We start from the raw sequence: 21,505 nt of genomic DNA on the forward strand, positions 1-21,505 counted from the left end.
TTATCCCACACACCACCACGCACACTTGGTTGCAATATGCGTTGCCTTAATTCGGCACTGTAGCTTCGCCCGTCGGCCTCGGAACTCTTTTGCCGGCTCTGTTTCTGGGTCTTTACGAGCTCGCATGACGAAAGAGTTTTTACGGGCGGCCGTTTAAAAAGCCAGCCAGCCGCGGATCGTTTCCTGCTCCTGCGCCGCCAATCACGAAAGCGAGAACCGGCCGGGTCTGGCAAGCTCTAACGAACTACTTCTTCCTCCTTTTTTTTTTTTTTTTTTTCTTACGTGCACGGCTCCGTTTCGATACCCCGCCGGGTAAAGCTTCGGCGAAGATTGATGGCTGCCGCATCGGCGCCGCTGATCCTGAGAAGAGTCCGGAGTGCTTAGTATAGCAGGTATAGCGGGCGCACTCTCGCGGCCTCCATGGGAAAAACCGAGCTCGTCGCTTCGTTCACGCCGAGGTTGACGAGGTAGGATGGAGGAAGTGTCTTCGCGCTGTCGTCGTTATAGCCAGCAAGGTGCGCTGCCTCAGCGTGTGTGCGCTGTCGGTAAAGCCGCTGTGCCGTACCTCCGATCCGAGGGATGCACAGCCCGCGCACAGTGAAAAGCAACACTGCTGCCGACAAGACGCGCCTGGCAGTGCCCTCGCTGAAAACGAGAATAGCTCGGCTTACGCGCTAAGCGAGATCCCCCGGTGTGCCGCTGCTGTCGATGTGTGTAACACGCCTGATCCAATTTTTCTGCTCATCCATGCATGCCAGTGTGACGTTGGCGGATGATCGAGTCTCTGTTTAGCAACCTGTGGTCTCACTATTACTATTATTGAAAGTATAAAGTAATTGAATTCTGGGGTTTTCACGTGCAAAAACCACGATTTTATCGTGAGGCACGCCATAGTGGGTGACTCCGGATTAATTTTGACTACCACGGAATCTTTAACGTGCCCTCAATACACGGGACACAGGCGTTATTGCATTTCACCCCCCGTATAAATGCGGCCGCCGCGGCCGGTATTCGACCCCGCGACCTCGTGCTTTGCGGCGCAACATCATAGCCGCTAAGCCACCGGTATTGCGGGTATTGCAATTAAAGCAAGGGAACAGGGTTAGTCACCTCACAGCGGTGACGGCTAATCTTATTCACGTGGCGATGAGCGAAAATATTATTAAGCCAGTGCTTTGCGGGTAACGAAGTCGCTATTAGTGTTCCTCCGGGACACTAGCATGGACCAGGCGCTCTAGATGCTTGTTACCGTGTAGGCTTGCGCTCGTCACTTGTGCGAGTTGTGCGAGTGTGTATAAGTCATTCCATGCATCACCAATGTCATTTGGAGTGTATAATGCTATAGACGTAAGTTTTGGCAAACATATCCAGCACCCATTCGGGAATGCCTTTCAATATAAAAATAAATGCCACAATTCATTTTGGAAAAGGCATGTAGAATGAAGGACGATGTAAAGATGGAAGACAGGTCCACCGGTGTGCCGTGTTATTTACTTTTTATTTACCTTACAAGCCTTTTATAAAATTATCCTATACCAACTCACCCATTTTGCCACTATTCTCGAATGGCACAAGTTGCTGAAAAGGTGCGTGAGATAACGAGATGAAGAGGGATAAAGGATGAAAAGGCCTGCACGCACGCACAGATACAAAAAGTCTGAACCAGCTGTCTCGTTTAAACTGTGCCGTGTTGCGAAGCCTTGGAACCCACCGTCAGCCAATCAGAAAGCGAGCTCGCAGTAGTGCTCGCAAGAAACCAAGCGCGCGTGTAATAGCTGAGTGATTGACTGGTCCTACGTCAGCCTTGTGCTAATTAGGGCGGATTGGTGCATACGTGATTAAAGAAAAAAAAAGCGTTGAGAACAGGGCAAATAACAGACGAGACACACGACCGTGCACATGCTCTATTATTGGCCAATCACAACAGCCAAGGCGCAATAGCGAAGCATTCCTACATCCAAACGGACGACAATGCGAACTCGCCGTACGATTGACTCGGTGCTAGCAACAGCTTTCAAAACGTTGTACTGTTTCAGTTAGAAGGAGCTGACGACCTGGTTCGCAGCCCGTCTCTCGGCGCGGAGCTCTTTTGACACATTAGTCAGGACGCTCCTACAAGACGATACTTCGTGACTTCTTTGTTCTTGTTCTAGCTTCTGAATCGCGGCAGCAGTGCTTGACAAGACTTTCCTTTCAGACTACATGAATCAGGTGCGCGGCCGCGGCCCCAGAGGGGTCTTTTTTTTTTTTTCCCCTTCATTAGGCGTCCTGTGCAGAACACAGTCCCCGCTCGCTACAGCTTCGTGCCCCCAAATGCCGCTGTACATACCGTGTCTGATCTACTTTCGCTGACGTCGTCGACGGATCAAGGCTTCGCAGTTTAGCACCTGCCCGCCGTTTGGTACGAACCGTTCTTGACGCGAAGCTCTCATCGGGTCTTCCTCATAGACGCTACACCATGTCGACCCTCCTTGAGCACTTTGTTCTACAGCTTCTGAATCGCCACTGCCGAGTACGCAACGTGTCTGATCTACTTTCACCGACGGCGTCGGCGGACGATCACTCCTCGGTGTAGCGGCGCCTGCAAGCTCATTCGTAGGCTGCCTCTTGACGCGTCGTTCGCTCGAAGTCTTGCTCATCGAACATGCTGTACGTCGACGGTTCGTGATGGGCGCGTGCTCCTGAGTTGCCACAGCTGTTCTCGACTGAGGTCTTTCTCTCGCACAGTCTTATCACCATAATATTTATAATGCATGCATTTGACGTTTAAAAGTAACATCCGTACTGTTACCATATATAGCAACAGCTGTACAGGTTTGGTATTTTGGTTATTTCTCGTCAAGATTGACGTAATTTTTACAAGAGAAAACAGAGGTAACTATAAGGGGCTAGATGTCGTGTGATAAAGTGTCCTAACGGTAAGTGTTGTTCCCGTTCTCGTAATTTTTTTAATATGCGTATTTATAAAGGCTACCTTAATAAGACTACTTAACACTCAAGAGTGTCATAGTACACGCAGTTCTTGCGTCAGGTTGCAATGAGACAACAAAAACTTGATTAGTATTAAAGCGTCAGAACTGTTCTAACACCTTCTGCGAGCTTAACAAGGTTGATCCCAAAAAACTAATTAACTTCGCAGGCACGGACAAGGTCGGTTTAGGCACATAGTTGAGTTAAAATATTCGGTACTCTACAAAATTCGAACGACCTCTTGTCGTCGGTGTGGTTCCAAATTTGTACAGCCTTGCACTTGTGCGTGGTTCAGTTTTCGCAAGCTCAACCGTGTGAATCTTCACAAAGGTCAGTGCCACTTGTTTTCAAAACACAATAAAACGAAAACATGAGGGGTGCGAAGTCTCCCAGGACCACGTAAACATTTAGCAACCTGCTCACCGTGGACAGCGGATAGCCTATTTTCGCGTATCGTAAAGTACTTTGGGCGCAGACGTTCGTCAAACCTTCATGCAGGCATTTAGTCGGCACTCCAACATCCTTCTGAAGTTAAATAAATTGCTTCCGATTCTGCTTTGATGTCGGTCCCTAAATTTCTTCAAGTACTCACTGAAATCGCGGCGACGACAGAAAATTGCAGCTTGAGCGACTTTCTGCTCCGCCGTCTGATGAATGGATAGATTTTATGAGCATCCCATGTGAAACTGGATGGTGACTGGTTCAAGCAATCTCGTTCTTTTTTACTTTGCTGCCGCCGCGTCTCTCGCAAGTACCGCGGGGACATCTATGAGGCTGGAGGTCCGACAAGTGTAGACATGAGCCTCCGAGATCTCCGGTATGAAGCAACGCGCAGCACCGGAGTTTCTGAGGCGATCTGGCGGTCTGCTGCCCAAATTAGGGCGACGATTTTAAAACTGTGGGTTTTGCTTCAAGGTAGAATCCTCATCTTTCACGGGCTGTGGAATCAGTTCCCCAGGTTTTTATTTTTGTTATTTTTTAACGCGTAGCCGAGACAGTGAGCGCATCCGAATTCCCACGTTTAGAAAACCCATGGGACTATGCCTAAACAGCTACTAGGTGCAAAACAATGTGGCGCGAATGAGCAAAGCAGCACGCCATAAGTGCAATGCGCGCTCTATTCTCTCCGTCTTTTCATCATTATACCCCGTTCCCCCTGAGCAGGGTAGCAAACCAGACGTTCCTCTGCTTAACCTCCCTGCCTTCCCTCTCCTCTATTTCTCTCTCTCTTTCTCTATTCTAACGGTGACAATAGAGGTAAGTCACGACAAAGCCCACCAGTATAGGCACGCTGATGTTTCAATAGGCGGGTCTATTTTTGTCAAGGCGGACGTCTCATTCTCGAAGCGTCATTCCTAGTTCATCCTTACTTCTACGAAGGATGTCCATCGCCCCGCCTCCCAACAGCTTGTCTTTAGCCTAGCTCCTGGCTGGACACACCGCGGTCGCAACCTTCCCACCGCACTGCACGAGAATTCTGCGAGCCAGAGCATTGTGTTGGGAAGTCGCAAACAGCCGCTGGCGTCGTGCTCCGGCGGTAATGGTTCTTGCGGAACCGGTCTGCAGCTCGCCAACCGATTTGTGGCTCGAATGGAAGCTTAAAGGGGTTGCGCATTGTTCGCACAACGAGAACCAAACACGACGACTGCGACCGATTAAAGCCACGTTTCGCTGTTCGAGGAGAGCCGCGATTCTTAAGCGGCATCAACCACATGGAGCCCGTATATACGTTTCCGACGTATTTCCGGCACGGCCGCTTGCTGCCAGTTCGACGCCGCGCTGCAGACCTACTTCTCTCCGCGACGTAACAAGTATGCGGTGGCTCTGAAGGCGGAAGCAGCCCTTAACGCTGTCATATCCGGTACAGCCTTCTGAAACACCATGGAGATCAACTCTTATCCTTTGAAAAGCTGGACTAGGAGTGATATGACCTAAATAATTCAGATCTAGCTTGAAGCCGGATACATGCGGCACCATATATCAATGATTAATCATCTTGTTGCCACCGGTTTACGTAATACGAAAAACAAAAAAAAGACGAAAAGAACGGGATTACATGTGTATGACAGTATATCGTCACCCACGACGTAAAACGCCAGTGGATTACAATTCTGATGCCATTAAGGCTACGCTGATACCTATCATGATGAACCAATACAACGGACTGTGGTGCGGTTAGCATTATCCATGTGTTATCCAGGGTGAACAGGGTGCTGACTCAGATTACCGTTTCAGAAAATAAAACTTTATTTCTCTCTCTTCCTTGCACAAGCACTAGAGAAAGTCACTTTGTCAATGTACACGGAGATGATGCTGTGCTCACGTACTTGCTACAAGCCTCATCAAAGTCGGTACAGTGTACGCCGAGAAAACGGTTTCGCCACTTCCATGTATTTTTACATTGGAGCTCCGGATGTAACGCTTCCTCTTAATTCCACGACGTGGCAACTAAGCGCCCTAGTCGTGACTTATCATACGCTATTCAGTCTAGAGCAAAAAAGTCATGTCAGGTTGTATGACACGGCACGCCGTCAACAGGCTCAAAACATCTCCGCAGAGAAAAGAACACGTTCTCGGGTCGGGGATTGCAAAACTCTCCAGACCACGTTAGTTATACACTCTCTACGCTAGTCACCGTGCGCCAGACATTATCGCGTTTTGCGTGAGCGCTGCAGCGATCAGTAAAAGCACTACACTCGCATATAAGCCACTGTGCCTTGACTTTGTCGTTAATGACCCGAACGAGCGGTTCAGGTTTGGTCAGATATCAGCACACGGCCGGTCTGGACGTGAATTCTCCCTCCCAACACCGACCGCATTTCTCGCCTAATTGGGCCTTAAATGTCCCTGCGCACGGACTCAGTTAAGAGTGTTCGGGGTTATGAAAGTTAGAGAGCGGGCACGAACCAATGAGCTGAGCAAGCCTATAGCTTGTCAGTCCAGTGGGTACGAGTCCACGTTGCGAACTCCTCTGCTGTTTCCTCTGCATTTGGTGTGTAGTCCCCTAAACCGTGGCATCCGAGATCGCAACGGCGCACGGTAAGTTTCCTAGGAAAACCGCTAGAGAGAACTCAGGCACTGCAATCGTCTAACCTTCGGACTTGTGGCTCCAGACGTTCTCGTGGCGTTATTAATTTTGTTTTATCTTACTGAATTTCCAAAAAATCGTACACGCACGAAGGCAACAGGTGGTGTCGATCTCTAATTACCCCTGTCTTTTGCGCTAGATGATTTCAAGTTGTGCCTGCATATTTCCTAACTTAATCACACCACCTCTATCGTCCACGACTGCGCTTCCCTTCGATAATACCCTAAGTTGAATACCGATTATTGGCCGACGCAATACATGGCCTGCTCAGCTAATTTCTTTTATTTATCTTAAGGTCTAACTAGAATATCGGCTACCCCCGTTAGCTCTATAATACTCTTGAATACCATAGGAAACTATCCGATATATGTTGTACGTATGTGGTGCAGGCATGACGCCGATTTTAATAGTGTTAATTGCATCAGAGAGAGAGAGAGAAACGAAGAGGGAAAGGTAGGGAGGTTAACCAAGGGCGTGCCCGGTTGGCTACCCTACACTTGGGGAGGGGGAAAGGGGAAGAATAGATAAGGAGAGAAAACTTAAAAAAAAATAGAGTCAGTCATTCGCAGAGACAGTCACAGAAGAATCTCCGCTGTCACAAGCGTTCAGAACTCTTCCAGACACTAATATTCTCAGTAAGCAGAAGGCGTTTCAAAACAAGCGGCATTACGTCTCGACTGGCTGTAAAGAAAAAGTTTGTCCGTGCACCTCCCAAGGACACGCTTCTTGCGCGTCTGAGGCACATGCAGGCAATATACACAATCACTGTACAAACGCGGCACTATTTTCTGCCGCGCATGTGACCACAACAGTACATCTTGTTGTTTCACGACGCTTCGCGGTATTCGAGCAACAAGTTACAACCGGTGCACGCTGTCGTGTTTCACCTACAGCAGTCGACGCACTGTACGAGATTATTACCGTTGATGGACAAGCTTCATCGATCATTTCGACCACGAACATACGACCGCAGACATCCAAGAAGGAAAGAAGATGCCTCTTGTAACGAGGACATCCCTGCGCACGCACACAAACGCACGTCGTCGTGATGAATCGCTTGCTGAGCGTGCACCGATGTACGTTCAAGTTCACCTCGTGCGCAGTGAAAGTGTGTCATCAGCTACTAATTGCGCTGGTGCACACGATGTTTCGTGCGATGTAAAAGAGGAATGTAAAACAGTCTCTCCCCAACTGCACGAAAATAGCTGATTGCCGTGACCAGCAGTGAGGACTTCGCCGAAGGCGACTCAAGAGTTTCACAGACGAAGACGTTCACTTATATACAGTACGTCGGAGGCATCAATGAAGATAACAAAACCCAGTACTGACTATTGTGGGTGATAATGGAGCTACAATTGCATTGTACTCTGCCTGATAGGTCTCGGAAATAAATGGGCCACAGCCGATAATTTTGCACTGAGCTTGTGAATACTTAATTTATAGGACACCTCAACGACTTCTGTTCGCGCATCACTAACCGTCAACGACGTCTGTTAATTAAGACGATCCACGAGTGTTTCAGGAAACCTTGAAAGTCGGAACTGCGTCAAGTCAGTTACCTCTCAAATGGACATACTTGAGTGCAGATGGCAAATGTAGCATAAGGCACTGCGTTCACTACAACGTGCTCACAAATTTCGAGAACGTGACCATTCATGCACGTCGCTTCTGCCAAAACAGGGTGACGCAATCTCCCAGAACTTCAAGCAAGAGGCCAAGCGACGTTTACGCTCAACCACACCGCCAAACAACCATACCATGTCTGATGGTCTCCCACGCGAAGTGCAAATTCTAGTACACCGGGTCAAGCCATGGTGCCGCTGCCGCCTATACCCTGTGGGCGTACTCGCAAAAGGTAGGCACTTTCGGAGGGCATCCTCCAATGGTGTTCACACAGACGGCAATGTTCGCGCCATGTGTGTGTATCATTATACTGACAGCCACTTGCATATTCGATCCTTGCTGTGGGAGTGTCACGATCCAGACGATCTAACTCCGTTGTGGAACTTTGTCATTGTAGCTAGCCTGTGGGGGTACAGTAGCGGCGTAGCCTTCCCTTCACACCATTAAGGCCTCGGGTCATCTTCTGCGATTAAAGATGCATTTATTTACTCTGTCAGCACGCACCTCGGAGATCTCGCGGTCCAGCAGGCACGAAAATCTCAAACCCACGCAGCCGCATCGCCTGGAACGGTGTTAGTTATCGCACACGTTCAGGTACAACCGGTCAACGAGGAAACGAACCTGCCTTGCCGACACCTGTGACCTCGACCAGCGACAAAGCTTCCCACGGTGCGTGCTTAACTCTGCGCGCCACTGCAGCGTCTGCGCACGCTGCTTCTAGCTGTCAAGGCGCGAAGCCAGCGGCCAGGACAGACGCTCCTTCAGCTGTAGCGGACATTCATCACACTTTAGATGCGAGACCGCCCAAGGACGAGCGAACCGTTCCAAGGTCGACGACGACGACGACAAAGAAAAAGAGTGCAGACTCGTCCAAAGACGCCGCCGCAGAAATTGGGGCCGCGCCTCCGACGTCGGAAACGGCGAGCCATGAATAGCGGACACAGTATCCGACTGATGGTTGGACGCCCAACAGATTGTCCGGGGACGGACGGCCTATAGAAAGAAAAATTATTGCGATAGCAATTATACATATGGACACTCCAGGCGCATTTCTGCCGTCGCCGTGATGATCCGTGTAAAGTCCAAGGGCGACAACACCGTCGCCGCGCGCCATATGCTGTATGTGCGAGTGAAAGCGCGCGACGATACCGACGATGGTGGCTCAATCTCGCGCGCGCAAGAGAGGAAAGCGGGGATGAAGCACGCCGTCTTTCGTCGCGCGCAAGGCACCGGGGGGGGGGGGGGGGGGGGGGGGGTATACGCCGGCGGCGGCTGCGTATGGCGCGGCGGCCCCATCTTGAAAGCGATTGTTAACAAGCGAATGTTAGCAAGTTTATAAGGCCGATAAAACTGCTGTGAATGCTTCGTAGCTGTCTACTAATTTTCTATTGCAATCGATGCTTCGACTGCGACTTTTTTTATAGGACGGACAGGTCAGCAAGAAGGCCTCATTTTGAAATAGCTTGGCTAATATCAAATTACCCACATATACGGTGAGAACTGTTAGGCTCAACGAAAAGTGGCCAGCTGCCGGGTACACGTGATCAGCCATTGGATACAGGTGGCATGTCGTACTCAGGTCCAGCGGGGGCCGTCGTCGCCACGTGCGCTACTCGGGAACACACCCTTCGATGCTTACATGTTTCTTTTCTCTGTTTTTTTTTTTTTACATACGAACAACTGACTACGACTGGCTGCAACAAACATCAGTTGTTCGTCCACCTCGTGTTGTACCTGCCTTTCTTGTTGCGTTGTTTAAATGTTCATGGTACGAAAAGGCAGGCGTACAAAACACCGGCACAGTAAGAACGAGAAGGGCAACAGAACGCCGACTGTCGTCTAAACGGTCGGAAAAATAAGGATGACAAAAACTATTTGCGCATGCTTTGTGAAAAGCAGCGTCAATCCGTCAATTACGGACGCATGTGGGCATGCGCGAAAGACGACGGTTTAAGCATGACAGTTCCTTGTTTGCAAGATAACTGAGGGCGACTTACGCACTTGACACCGCTATTACTGACATGGCACGTCTCTCTGCAAAGTTGCTCAGCTTTCCGTCATCCTAAGTACTCGTTCGTACTCTGTTCTGACCAAACAGCGACCAAGAGAGATCAGGTATCCCGTAGACTTCCGGTAACTCATCTCTAACGGAAATCGCGTAAGCACTGGATGCCCTCCGGTTAACACACATATGCTTCCTTATGCCGACTTTCTCGAGCAAACGGAGGCGCAGGCCAAGCGATCGCCAACCCTCAAGGACCATGGCTGTGCTCCGCATACGACCCTAGCCTACAACGGAGGAGGTTTACGCTCTGCGACAAGCAAGGATACGGACAGCTGTGGACGTAACGGCTTCGACGACCGCGCCCCAACGCGGGCGAAAGAAAAAAACGGATAAAACAATCGTCCACGACCGGGACGACCCGGGGCGGTGCCCGGCACAGCAGGTTTCAAAGCAAGGCGCGTTGCGGAAAGAAATTAGCATCGCCCGCAGCGTCAAGACTAGCGAGTGAGATACGGACGCCCAGAGTGTGCTGCAGGTGTGGTACCATTGAGGGGGAAAAAATGGCCGTCGATTTCCATCATTCAGGACAATCAGACCACGCGAGTGAGGGTAAGAGGGGGTGGGGCAAAGAATGGCGCCGGAGTCTCTTACCTTGAACCGTGCTAGCTGGCTTCTCTGGGGCCGAGAGGGACCGGGGAAGGTGGCCACGCCCGCGCCCGGAGTACAGCGATATGAAACAATTCTCCTTCCGCTGTGGAAAGGGCGCATCTCTCTTTCGACGCGCATGCGCATAACGTACGTATTGTCGAGCGATTGTCGAGAGGACCAGCTGCAATGTAGCCGTGGTGGATGCTCTAAAAGATAAGATATTGTCCCAAAATGTAGCCGATACTCGTAACAGGTCGGTAAGGACGCCGAAGAGCGAAGGGCGGTTAGGCAATCAACGTATGCCAATGCAGTGCGCATAAAGAAAGTACTTTTATCCCGACGGGGGCCTTCGACGAAGTGCGATACAATGGGATAGGGAAAATGCAGTAGCAGTTTTTTTTTTTTTTTTTTTTTTGACCGGGTTCGCAACGCTTCCTACTGATACCGTGCTAGGATTGCGCCCACCGCTGTTGTTTTTATTTTATTTCTTCGTTGTGGCATCCGCTTTGCAGCCGCTTGCAGAGGCGGACATAAAACAACGGTAATAGAGAGCGCTTCAAAGACGGTGTTCGTAAACATTACCAAGAAAAAGGTAGAAAACAAGAACTGTAAAATAACTTACAAGCGAAAATTGCCTTGAGGTAAACTACAACTTACCAACGCGATTGATGACTTCGTGGACGGAAGAACTTGTTTATATTTCGATACGCACTCAATAGCTCTAAAACGATAACGCCATTGATGGGCCGCCGAGGACTTCTTTTAAGCACGCGCTGATTTGAAAGCACTACACGAAGAAACAAGACGGAAGCACAAATTGACAGGACAAAGCGCAACAAACTGTTTACTTTTCGTACGTTTGTCAAATATATATATATATATATATATATATATATATATATATATATATATATATATATATATATATATATATATACGAAACTAATTGAACCAACTAACCTCCTTTGTTGCTCTGGGAGACAGACGTGTCAAGCCCCTAGCCACATAACTCGCTGTTCTATCTGTCGACATAGAAAACATGCGTCGAAGTCAATGTGCTGAAGGTAACAGACGACCACCCGAAGATGACATACGGCGGCACCGGTTTCCTATACAGCGTATAGTTAGGCCTAAGCGAAGGCGAAATCTTGTACTTATTCTGATGACAGTCGACAGACAACGTCAGGTCACCAAACCTGACATAGAGCAAAATGTACTAGCGAACGCCATCCTAGCGGGACGAAATTTGAGCCCTGAACAAGCTAATGTTTTACGCCAGAACAAGCACTTACAACCCTCTCCACTAGAGATTCCGAGACTCGGTACACTTACTCTCAGAATGACTTCTGTTTTACGATATCGATTACTACCGAGGACAAACGTATAGAACGTGCAGTAAAAGAGGCAGGAAAAACGAGCTTGACAGGTGCCTGTAACGTGGAAAGGCCACCGCCTAAAAACAAGCAAGCGGGGGGGGGAACGAAAGTGGTTATCGCTCTTGTGCTAGGAACACGGTCGCGCCCACGATAGACGGGCGGCACGTACTGTACGTCACAGGCAAATGCCAAGGGTCGATCATTTTTAGCAAGCTCAGAAACGGCTCACGTGAAACGGTTCGCGCGAAGAAACGCCGTCTCGGCGGGGACCCGATCATGCGGAAAGTGTGACCCCGTCTTTTTACTTAGTTTCACTGCTTTCTCGATGTATTCCTATCCAGGAAACGAAAACGCGTTTCCTGCGAGCAGCTGTGTACTGACGAATCAGTCGGGCGCGACGAGGGTCCCGCCTCCTGGTATCTTTCCCTTATTTTATTTTTTTTTTTTTTTTTAAGCAAGCAACAGCCATCTATTTAAATACTGTGCAGCGGTGCGGGAGGCTATGCGAGGTCGCCGCGTGCAAGGAATAAATATTGCCAGGTTTGGCGACATAGACAAGCTATAGACAGTTCTGTAGAAGTGCTCATTAATATCATTTTATTCGCTCATATGACAGTGTGATCTGCGCATATCACAAGTGCTCATTTATTGTGCCCGGTGCCGAGTTACCGTTATCTATTTCGACTAGTCACTAGCCAAGGCCGGCGCCTGTCACAACTTGTGACGTCACAACTGATCTAAAGAGTTTCATGACAGCGTCGTCGCTTGTCTATAAGTTTAACGTCGTTTTGTGATCTACCTGGTAAAAGTGACCCATGCGTCATTTCAAGTGCGCAGTCTTACCACACTAACCGGCCTCACATTTATACGCTTAGTGTGATAAACGCTGCACAGCATGTTATGCGGCGTGGTCTATATGACTGTTCAAACCAGCAGGCAACGCGGTTGTAAATATGCGTGCTTCACAGTAAAGTCATCCAGTTTTATAATAACATCAGCGTCTTTAATTTTATCAGCACGTCAACGGCTTGCTGCGGTGCACAGGTGGTCGCACTCAGAGGTAGCTTTAGCTCGGCGCCAACTTCAAATTCCCAATTCGAATACATGTAAAACGCAAAAGATATAATCTAATTACGGAACCGTTGAAGCAATTTGAACCAAGTTTGTTGCATTTAAAGAGAGAGAGAGAGAGAGAGAGAGAGAGAGAGGCAAATGTTACCGGTTGTAGGAAGCATCATTCTGATTTAGGGTGCTACAGCATCTAAAGCGGACGAATCTGATATATGAATTTACAGCATACGTGAAAATGTTACAATGTTTATACGAGTGTTTTGCGAAAGTCTCACTCACAAATTAGTCATATATTTCAGAGCTGTGTATAATACATCATTTTTTTTCGCTTTAGATGTCTTAATAGGTGCAGTTTATAGAGAATGTGTGATATCCTTTCTTTATTTCCGAGTTACGGAAGTTATAAACTGCATGCCTCAGTTTTCCTAAATTTAGCGAATTGCAAAATCTTTTCTAAAACAACTGATGGCATAAGTATGAAATCTGCTTCCTATAGTCGGCAGAGCTTAACATTTTCTATTACATGCTACAAACATCCGTCAATATCGGTGCTCTGGATGTCGAGCAACAAGATTCCTCCGTTCCCACGTAATATGTATACAGTAGTATAAGGGTATGCGAAATAGTCGAAACTTCCCAATAACGAATCGAATAGCGACTATTCGCAAATATGAATATCTTTGAACAGTTTTCGAATATTTCAAAGCATCAAATGTGCGCAATCAAACTTAAAATTGGAGCAAAAGTACGATAAATCCCCCCCCCCCCCCCCCCGCGGGCATTGTATAGGCGTAAAAAAAATGTCACAGTTTCGCCCTAAGGGCGAAGCAATGAATGCGATAGCAACGCAGCAATGTCATACGAAGTAAGGTGAGCGGCTTTGGTAGCAATATGAATTGTAGTAAACCTGAGCTGATTAAGTAAGCAGGTGTGCTGCGGCGTAAGTAGACCGACATGAAGAGAGACTCGATGACCACGAGAAGGCGCGTGTGAAACGGTGGTGTTGATGAGAAGCGCTTCCCGTGGGCAGCGCGTGCGAAGGGACACACCTGTAGCGCTGCACTGCCGATCCGGACAGCATTGCATGTGTAGCGTGCGTTGGAAAATGTGGCCCGACTATTACTAACTGAATGAACAAGCGTGGTGTGAGCGCGCACAAACAAACATGAATAGATCACACTTAATGACTGCAGACAACGACCGTCAAAACTCTGGCAGCAAGCGGATACGCCGCAGCGGCGAAGGTACGTGCGGTCTATCGCTTCAACGGAAACTGAGCGGCGAATGCACGGCGCATAAAGGTCAGAGCCGTGTGGAGATAAGAGACGGTGCGAGCGAGCGACGAGCGCGGTTGTTGGCAGAGTGGAAGTGCGCCCCCCCCCCCCCCCCCCCGCTCCCTCCGGCGCTGGCTTCCCGCTTCCTTGCTTGCGCGTGGGAGATTGAGTGCGTTCGCTCTCCGTGATAGCGCGCGTCCCCGCACGCTTCCGCTCGGGGCATACGGCACGCGGCGAAGATTTTATCTATAGGGAACCTCACGGCGACGGCGACGCCGACGGCAGAAATCCGGTTGAAGTGTCCATATAATTGCTATCGCAATAAAAATATAAACTTCCATAGTGGAGCAGGCCCCGACGCTCAGGGAGCCATACTTTACCGGCTCTACAGAGATAGTTCGCACCCTCCGAGGAGTCCTGCGTATGCTAACAAACTGCTTCTTTGTTCCTAATGCTCCATTCGTGCTTCTAACAAACAATGCTTCATAACGTGCAGTGTAACGACAGAAGCCTGCTAAAGTTATCAGCACTACAGCATGTGAACATCGCTCTATATTATTTGTGAAAACGGCGTTCAGTATTCGAAGCTTCATTCATTCGATTCAGGCACTATTCCATTGGTATTCGATTCAGCCTAGAAAATTACTATTCGCGCACCCCTGTGCTAGTTTCCGGGTAAACTTTCCTCTTCAAGTATTGGCCGGCTTTACACAGAACACACTGCCTGATGAGAGTGGACACAGGCTGCAGCTCTAGCTTCTGCAACGGTGCACCGTTTTAACGGTGCGTACCGCAGCGGCGTCCAGCGAACCCGTGCGTGCGTGCCGTACGCATGCGTGACGAAACATGAGACGCGTGCACGTTACGTGCAGTGGACACGCGCCGATCCAAGGCCCGAGGCGCATTTCCTGCCCTCGAATGTCGTTATCGCGTCGTCGACGTTTCTGTTACACGGCGGAAACTTTGTTGCGTGCGCCGGTGGGCGGCGCGGGAGGCCGTTGCGTGCCGGGATTCGGGTAACGAAATCGCGAAATAATAGCGGGAAGCATTGTTTTGCAACAAACCGCGCTCGCTCGTTTCAGGTTACCTCTCTGATGAACGATACCGCATAAATACATACCTCCATGAAAAATAAAAACAAATAGAGCTCGCTGTCGAATGCACCACCAGAAAGTGAAACTTGTGTCAGTCAAACGTCAGGTAGACGATTCCAGCATGCTAGGCACGTATAAAGTATAAGTACATACCAACTCAATGGGCAGTTTGTTTCTCAACACTTGATGTAGAAGTGAGTGATTCAAGGTACGCGCAATGCTGCATTGAAATAGAAGAATGTGTGCATCTATGGGTGTGTAAGTACGTGGAGGGTGGTGGTAAGGTTAGCCGGCGCCTTGTCAAGCACTTCCCTGCGTCTTTGTCAACAGCCTAGACAGCTGCGCTCTTGGTCTCTGGCTGTCTGATAGAACAAAAACAAACAAACAAACAAACATCGGGCCAACTCCTCCGCCTTCTCTCGTAGATGCTTGCCGTCTGACCGACTCGTAATTCCGGATTGGATCGTTCTCCGGATCTCATTGTTGCTAAAGGCGCACAAAAGACTTCTCGAGCCCGAATCCGCAAAACGCTATAGGGCTTGGGCGTGTCTCCGAGAAGAATGGAGGAGAACTGGGCGCGCATTCCAGGTCAGTTTCGACACCCCCTATACGCCAGAGACCCCCGCTCGTGCGTTAAGTGCACGGGGACGGCAGCACTCCACGAAATCCCAGTATTTCTATAGCGTCCAGCTATTGCAAATTTGTGCTGCCACTTATTGTCAACAGTGTTCTGGAACGCAAGTTCATACGCCTCGTCTCGATCTGGAGACGAGGCGTATTCGAAGGATTTGCCACAAGGCGTGACGAGAGAGTGCCGCGGTGGCTCATTGGCTATGGCGTTGCGCTGCTGTGCACGAGGTAGAGGGTTCGATTCGCAGCCGCGGCAGCCGCATTCCGACGGCGACAGAATGTCAAAAAAACGTTCGCGTGTCGTTCTTTGTTAGCGCGTTTAAAGAACGCGAGCTGGCCGAAATTAATTCGGAGCCCTTTGCTACGGCGTCCCTCATAGCCTATTGTGCAGTTTCTGGACGTTGAACCCCAATATACGACTTTAATTAAATACGAGAGAAAACAACAACAAGTTCTGCAGCTCTGCGTCGAGGAACTGGAGCATTGTCTCCGATATTTTGTTCACCATCACCCAACGGTTGCAGCACTACTTCAATCTGTCAGTCGCAACAATCACAGAAGCACAAATGGCAAGCGTTTATTATCCTCACTTATCAAAAGGAGAAGGGGTTAGAATACACAAAGAAAAGCAAGTAGTGAAAGATATAACGCATTGATTCAATGGCATGGAGCTTACGCAGAAGAAGTCAATGTCTATCCCATTCCGCGAAGGGCATGTAGTGGGTCAGGGAAAGAGAGAAGTTAATTGGAGTCTTCAGAAAATATTATAAATAAGAAGAACGCCCCTTGCGACTCAGAAGAGAGAAAGAGAGAAAAAAAAAGATACTGAAAATACGAAAGGATCGTCGGTTTGTTCTAAAACGAAAGAAAAAAAGAACAGGCGCCGACCAAGGTGAAAAAAATTCTTTTAAGAATTGATGTATCGGCCTTCACAGGGGAGCCTTGCTCACAATGAAGCGGAAGCAGGGTGGGAACGAGGTTATATTCCGTTGAGTAGATCACGTAAGGTGCAGGTATAGATAGATCGGGCTAATATTTTCGTCGTTAAGATTCAAAGTGCGTGCGACTCGAGATAAAGCTGCTGACTTAAATTTATTTCACTCATTAGACCATCAAGCTATGATTCTAGCCGACCTGACGAGATTTCACCCCAGACTCTCTTTCACGTCAAATGTAATTCGAATCGGTTCAACGCTTGTCCAATGAGAACATTTCCGCATTTCGTACGCATCTGAGTCAGGAAATCGCAGCCGGCCACACAGCTAAAGCTTCTCCCTCCGTTCAGTTTTATTTCGTTTCAGAGATTTTCCTGTCGTACAAATTATTCTTACCAACTGGGTTACCCAGCGGCTTCACTCGTCCCAAGAGCGAAGTTTCCTAGATCACAACCACCCCAAAAACGCGGCTCGAATCCCGTTCGTACACGTGCGCACACTTAAACAGAACTCCATACGTTGCCACGCCAGAGATTAAAAGAGGGTAAGAAACAAAACGGGACAGCAAATCGTCAAAAAGAAAAGAAAAAAAAAGGGGGGGGGGAGGGGGTATAGAGGGGGAAGGGGAAAGAAAAACAAGAACGCGGGAAAGCGCCCCAAGGAAAAAGTGAAGCTGCCGTGCGAGATGAGTGATTTGGGTTAGCGACCTGCCGCGCGAGCGCTGAAAAACAAAACACAAACAAACAAAAATACACGTACCCCGGGAACAAGCGACCCAGAACTCCCGACAGCTCGAGCATCTTTTCAGTTCAAGGAAGGAAGAAAAACAAATAATAATAATACAGAAGTAGCGAATCCGCGCTTTCGCCTCCAAAAGCATGCGACCTTGGAATATGAAGGAAGTATTTGCATGTTCGCTCGGCTCTTCGCAAACGCTTTTTCATTCAGAAGACGCGGTCGAGCGCGTGTAACCTTGGCGCGACGCTTCGCAAGGATTTTAGGCACAAATGTATTTAGATTCAGAATTTAGAAAAACGCACTTACGTTTTTTTTTTTTTTTTTTTTGTCTTGTTTGTTCATTTCTCGTCTGTTTTACGACGCCGTTTCTCCGAGTTTTATTCATTCCGCAATATACTTTCTTCTGCGCACGCAAGGAATACTGGGATGCACGACACGAGTTTTTTTTTGGCACTGATGTACTCAGCAGTGCAGAGGTTAGAGAAACAGTGTATATGCAAAACTTCATTCTCGTCTGGTTGAGCGCAGTGTGTCTAATGCGCATACACTTGAATGCAACCTTTTTTCCAGGGTAAAGCTTTTGTTTTTTTATTATCGTCAGGTAAAAACGGTGGGAGTATATAAATCGCATACGATTGACACCTTTTTCGTCTGGATAAAAGACGGACGCGCGGGAACACAAACATCAGTCGAAGAACCACAGCCAGTCGCTGAGTCGGTGTATATTGCTCGCCCCGTGAAGTAGCAGTATAGGATCTGCCATCGTTGCTTCGGAGTACAAGTGCCAAGTCCACTCTCTAGAACTATTACGTATGCGGGCGTCGAATTGTTCATCAAGCACAACTGGGACAGAGGTGTGTCTGAGACCCTCCGTAGACCTGTTTTAACACAGCAAATTTCCCGCCCCAGCAAAAAAAGCTGTCTCATACGTGCCGTCTTCAGCGTCGTGTTCGTGCCTACGTGCTAAAAAACTCGAGCAGTTTATGCAAACTTAGACGCGCGAAATTTGAAGCAGAGAATCACCGTCCCTGTGCACATCATCTTCCTCTAGTCACATTACGCCGACTACACTGTACGGCACTTACTACGTCCGAACTTGTTCCGGGGATGCAAGAAGCTAACTGCGGAGCTTTATTTCGGTTCTCTTGCCCAGTCAACTTGTGAGCTTGCGTACTGAACCCTTAACATTTAAATGCTTAAACTCGCCCTGTTGTCGTATCCGAGAATGTCATCGATACTGACGGTTTGAGAACCAACTCAGTAAACGTCTTTTTCTGTTTGTCTCATTTCAGGTGCACCATGAGGACCACAGTGTTGGCGGTCACGGTGTTCGTGACTATCGCTGCAGTGTCCGCATCTAGGGTAAGAGAACCTCTTACCTACGAGTGTATTGAATCCCCAAGCTACTACGTATCTGCTGTTTGCATGCAACAGTAGTAATCTGACACAAACGAGCAAGCACGAACAGGACGTCTCACATATATGCTTTTCTATGGTTTCCGGTTATGGTTTTCTATGGTTTCCGCTAAACTATTACGTCAAACACTTGCCTTTGCTTCGAGTTGTTGATAAATTCTCATCTTCGCCCTGACATCTGCTAGCCGCCTGGTTAGCTCAGATGGTAGAGCGGCTGCTCCGGAAAGGCGGTGGTCCCGGGTTCGAGTCCCGGACCAAGACGAATTTTTCTTCAACTGCGATTGGATGAATGGCTCATTTTCGATTTAATGCTTTTCTCCAGTATCACATATCGCGCGGGAAAGGTTTGCCCCTCAGTAACTGTACGAGCCCATTCGTGTCGTTCCAGTCGGCGCGACAGGCGCCATACCAGCCCGGCGGCGGTGCGGCAAGCCGGGGACAAGCTGCCGGCGGCTACGACGCCTACCAGCCCCAGCAGGCGCAGGCGCAGTCCTTCAGGCCGCAAGTGCAGGCGGCGCCGCAGCAGGCTTACGACCAGTCCGCCTATCAGGGACAGCCAGCTCCGCGGGGAAGGACCACGGTGCAGTCCTTCGGCGGCGGACTCGCCAGGCCCACGCAGCAGTCGCAATCGCAGGGAGGACAACAGGTACGCCAAACAACGACCGCTTCTCTCCACGCGGGTGCGAACTTTTAGCGCACCGCAATTTTTCTCCTCTTCGTCCTCTTGCGTTCAGCGCTTCGTACTTGCATTCCCCGCTAATCCGGTGCAGTGTACGCTTCATCACGTGCTCGTCGAATCAACAGCCTTAAAAGGCACGAAAAATGCGAAGCGTCATGTCCACATGTGTATCCCGCAGGCGCAAACAGATTAAGACGTTTTGGCATAGCGGAACTGCCCTCCTCCTCGTCGTCCTTTTATATTCAGCATTTCGCACTTACATTCCCCGATTACCTAACCCAGTACACTGTCCACTTTATTACGTGTTAGTCGAAGCCCGTAAGCGGAAAGCACAGCAACTATAAAGTGGCACATACACCTGTTTCGCCCAAGCCCGAAGTTTTAGCCAACCGAAAGTGTCTTGCCTCAACATTCTTTCTTATTCCTCGACGAGCTAAAGCACTGTAAACATCCGCATCAATATCCGCACATCCGCACGAACAGCCGCAGCACATCAATATGAAGCGGCACCTCGACCTGCTTTGCGCAGGCGCCAACAGGTTAGGCCGCATCAGAAGACCGCAAGTGCCATCTTCGTTCTCCTTTCGCATTCTTTGACGAGCTAAAACACAGCATACATGCATTTTATCGCGTAGTCACCGAAGCGAGAGCTGCAAGAGGTACAGCAAGTATGAAGCGGCCCCTCGGTTCTGTTCATCGCAGGCGCGAGAAACAGTTTATAAGTCTTAGCACACCGCAACTGCGAAGCGCAGTGCCCTCCTAGTGTTCCTTTTACATTCAGCGCTTCACTTACTCTCCGATCTTTTCGCGGACGGAACACAAATCCTTATCGCGTGGTCGTCGAGGCTCTAGTTTCAAGGGAAGTGCAGGTATGATGCGTCACATCTACTTATTCCGTACCAGAACCAGTTTACGAAAGATAAAGCATGCCACAAGTAGCCCTGGCCCCTCTCCTCGTCATCGCTCACGGTGCCATTGAGTAATGTGATAGCGCACTTGGCAACAGGTACGAAGAGGCACCCCACTTTCCTCGCACATAGCATTAAGCCTACGCTCACGACGGGTTTCAGGCGAGTAAATAATTATTGACAAATAGAAAAATATTCAGATTCTGTGGGATAAAACCATCAACTCTGCTCAGAGACAACTCTGATAACCTAAACACGACTTTAACGTCGCCGATTGCGCTGGCAAAAGGCGTAAGACCAGGGTGATGGTCTCCGATAAAACTGCCGCGCTTAACAAATGCGTAATTAGATAACTGTAGTGCCACGTATGAACAAGGAAAAGTAACGAAAACAATTTCGCGTCATTCGGAGTGCTTTTATCTCGAAACGAAACAACGCCTGTACGCCAAAAAAGATTGTCTAAAATTTCTTGGCACACCTTGTGGCAAGGCTACTAACTACTTTGGAAAATGTTTAATAGAAATTACGCTGCTTTATTATATTGCTATCTCGAATTATATTGCGTCAGCTAATCCTCTAGGTGTAGCAGAGCGCTACTCGGTCCCCCCTAAGATGCTGGCTTAACGTTCATCAAAGTCGCCTGAAAAGCGTGCTTCACGGCACTAACACCCATATTGCGGGAGAGCCTCCCTTCTGCCTTGTTCCTTATCTCTCTCCTCTCGAACCACGCAGTCCCAGAGCGAGGAGGAGGAGGAGGAGAAGCCAAACCCACTGACGCTTCTGTTAGAGAAGTCGACGTTCACCTGCTCGGGCAAGACAGACGGCTACTACGCGGACAACTCGGTGAACTGCCAGGTGTTCCACTACTGCGTCGGCGGCGCCAAGCACTCGTGGATGTGCCCCGAGGGAACCGTGTTCCACCAGGTGCACCTGAACTGCGTACCCGCCAGCCAGGACATCTGCAACTCCGCTGAGAAGTTCTTCTTCGTCAACGACTACCTGCACAAGGCGAGTACGCTAGCAGCACGAGCGGCCTTCTTGACTCGTCAT

General features: G+C 49.0%; 1 protein-coding gene and 1 long non-coding RNA gene across 2 annotated transcripts in view; one reads left to right on the forward strand and one right to left on the reverse strand.

The window, feature by feature from the left end:
- LOC125941380 (uncharacterized) overlaps positions 1-10,965 on the reverse strand; it is a 114,539-nt gene extending 103,574 nt beyond the window's left edge. The window contains exon 1 of the long non-coding RNA XR_007464213.1: positions 10,338-10,965. This is a non-coding gene — a long non-coding RNA (uncharacterized LOC125941380). The remainder of the gene's footprint in view (positions 1-10,337) is intronic.
- The window catches only part of LOC119433189 (uncharacterized), a 36,618-nt gene that overhangs the window by 7,947 nt on the left and 7,166 nt on the right, over positions 1-21,505 (forward strand). Inside the window, exons 2-4 of the mRNA XM_037700336.2 lie at positions 18,745-18,814; positions 19,257-19,514; positions 21,188-21,463. Of these exons, the coding sequence (XP_037556264.1) occupies positions 18,752-18,814; positions 19,257-19,514; positions 21,188-21,463 (597 nt within the window). The 5' untranslated portion in view covers positions 18,745-18,751. The remainder of the gene's footprint in view (positions 1-18,744; positions 18,815-19,256; positions 19,515-21,187; positions 21,464-21,505) is intronic.

This window comes from Dermacentor silvarum, chromosome 11, assembly GCF_013339745.2.
Source record: "Dermacentor silvarum isolate Dsil-2018 chromosome 11, BIME_Dsil_1.4, whole genome shotgun sequence".
NCBI classification, from domain to species: domain Eukaryota; kingdom Metazoa; phylum Arthropoda; class Arachnida; order Ixodida; family Ixodidae; genus Dermacentor; species Dermacentor silvarum.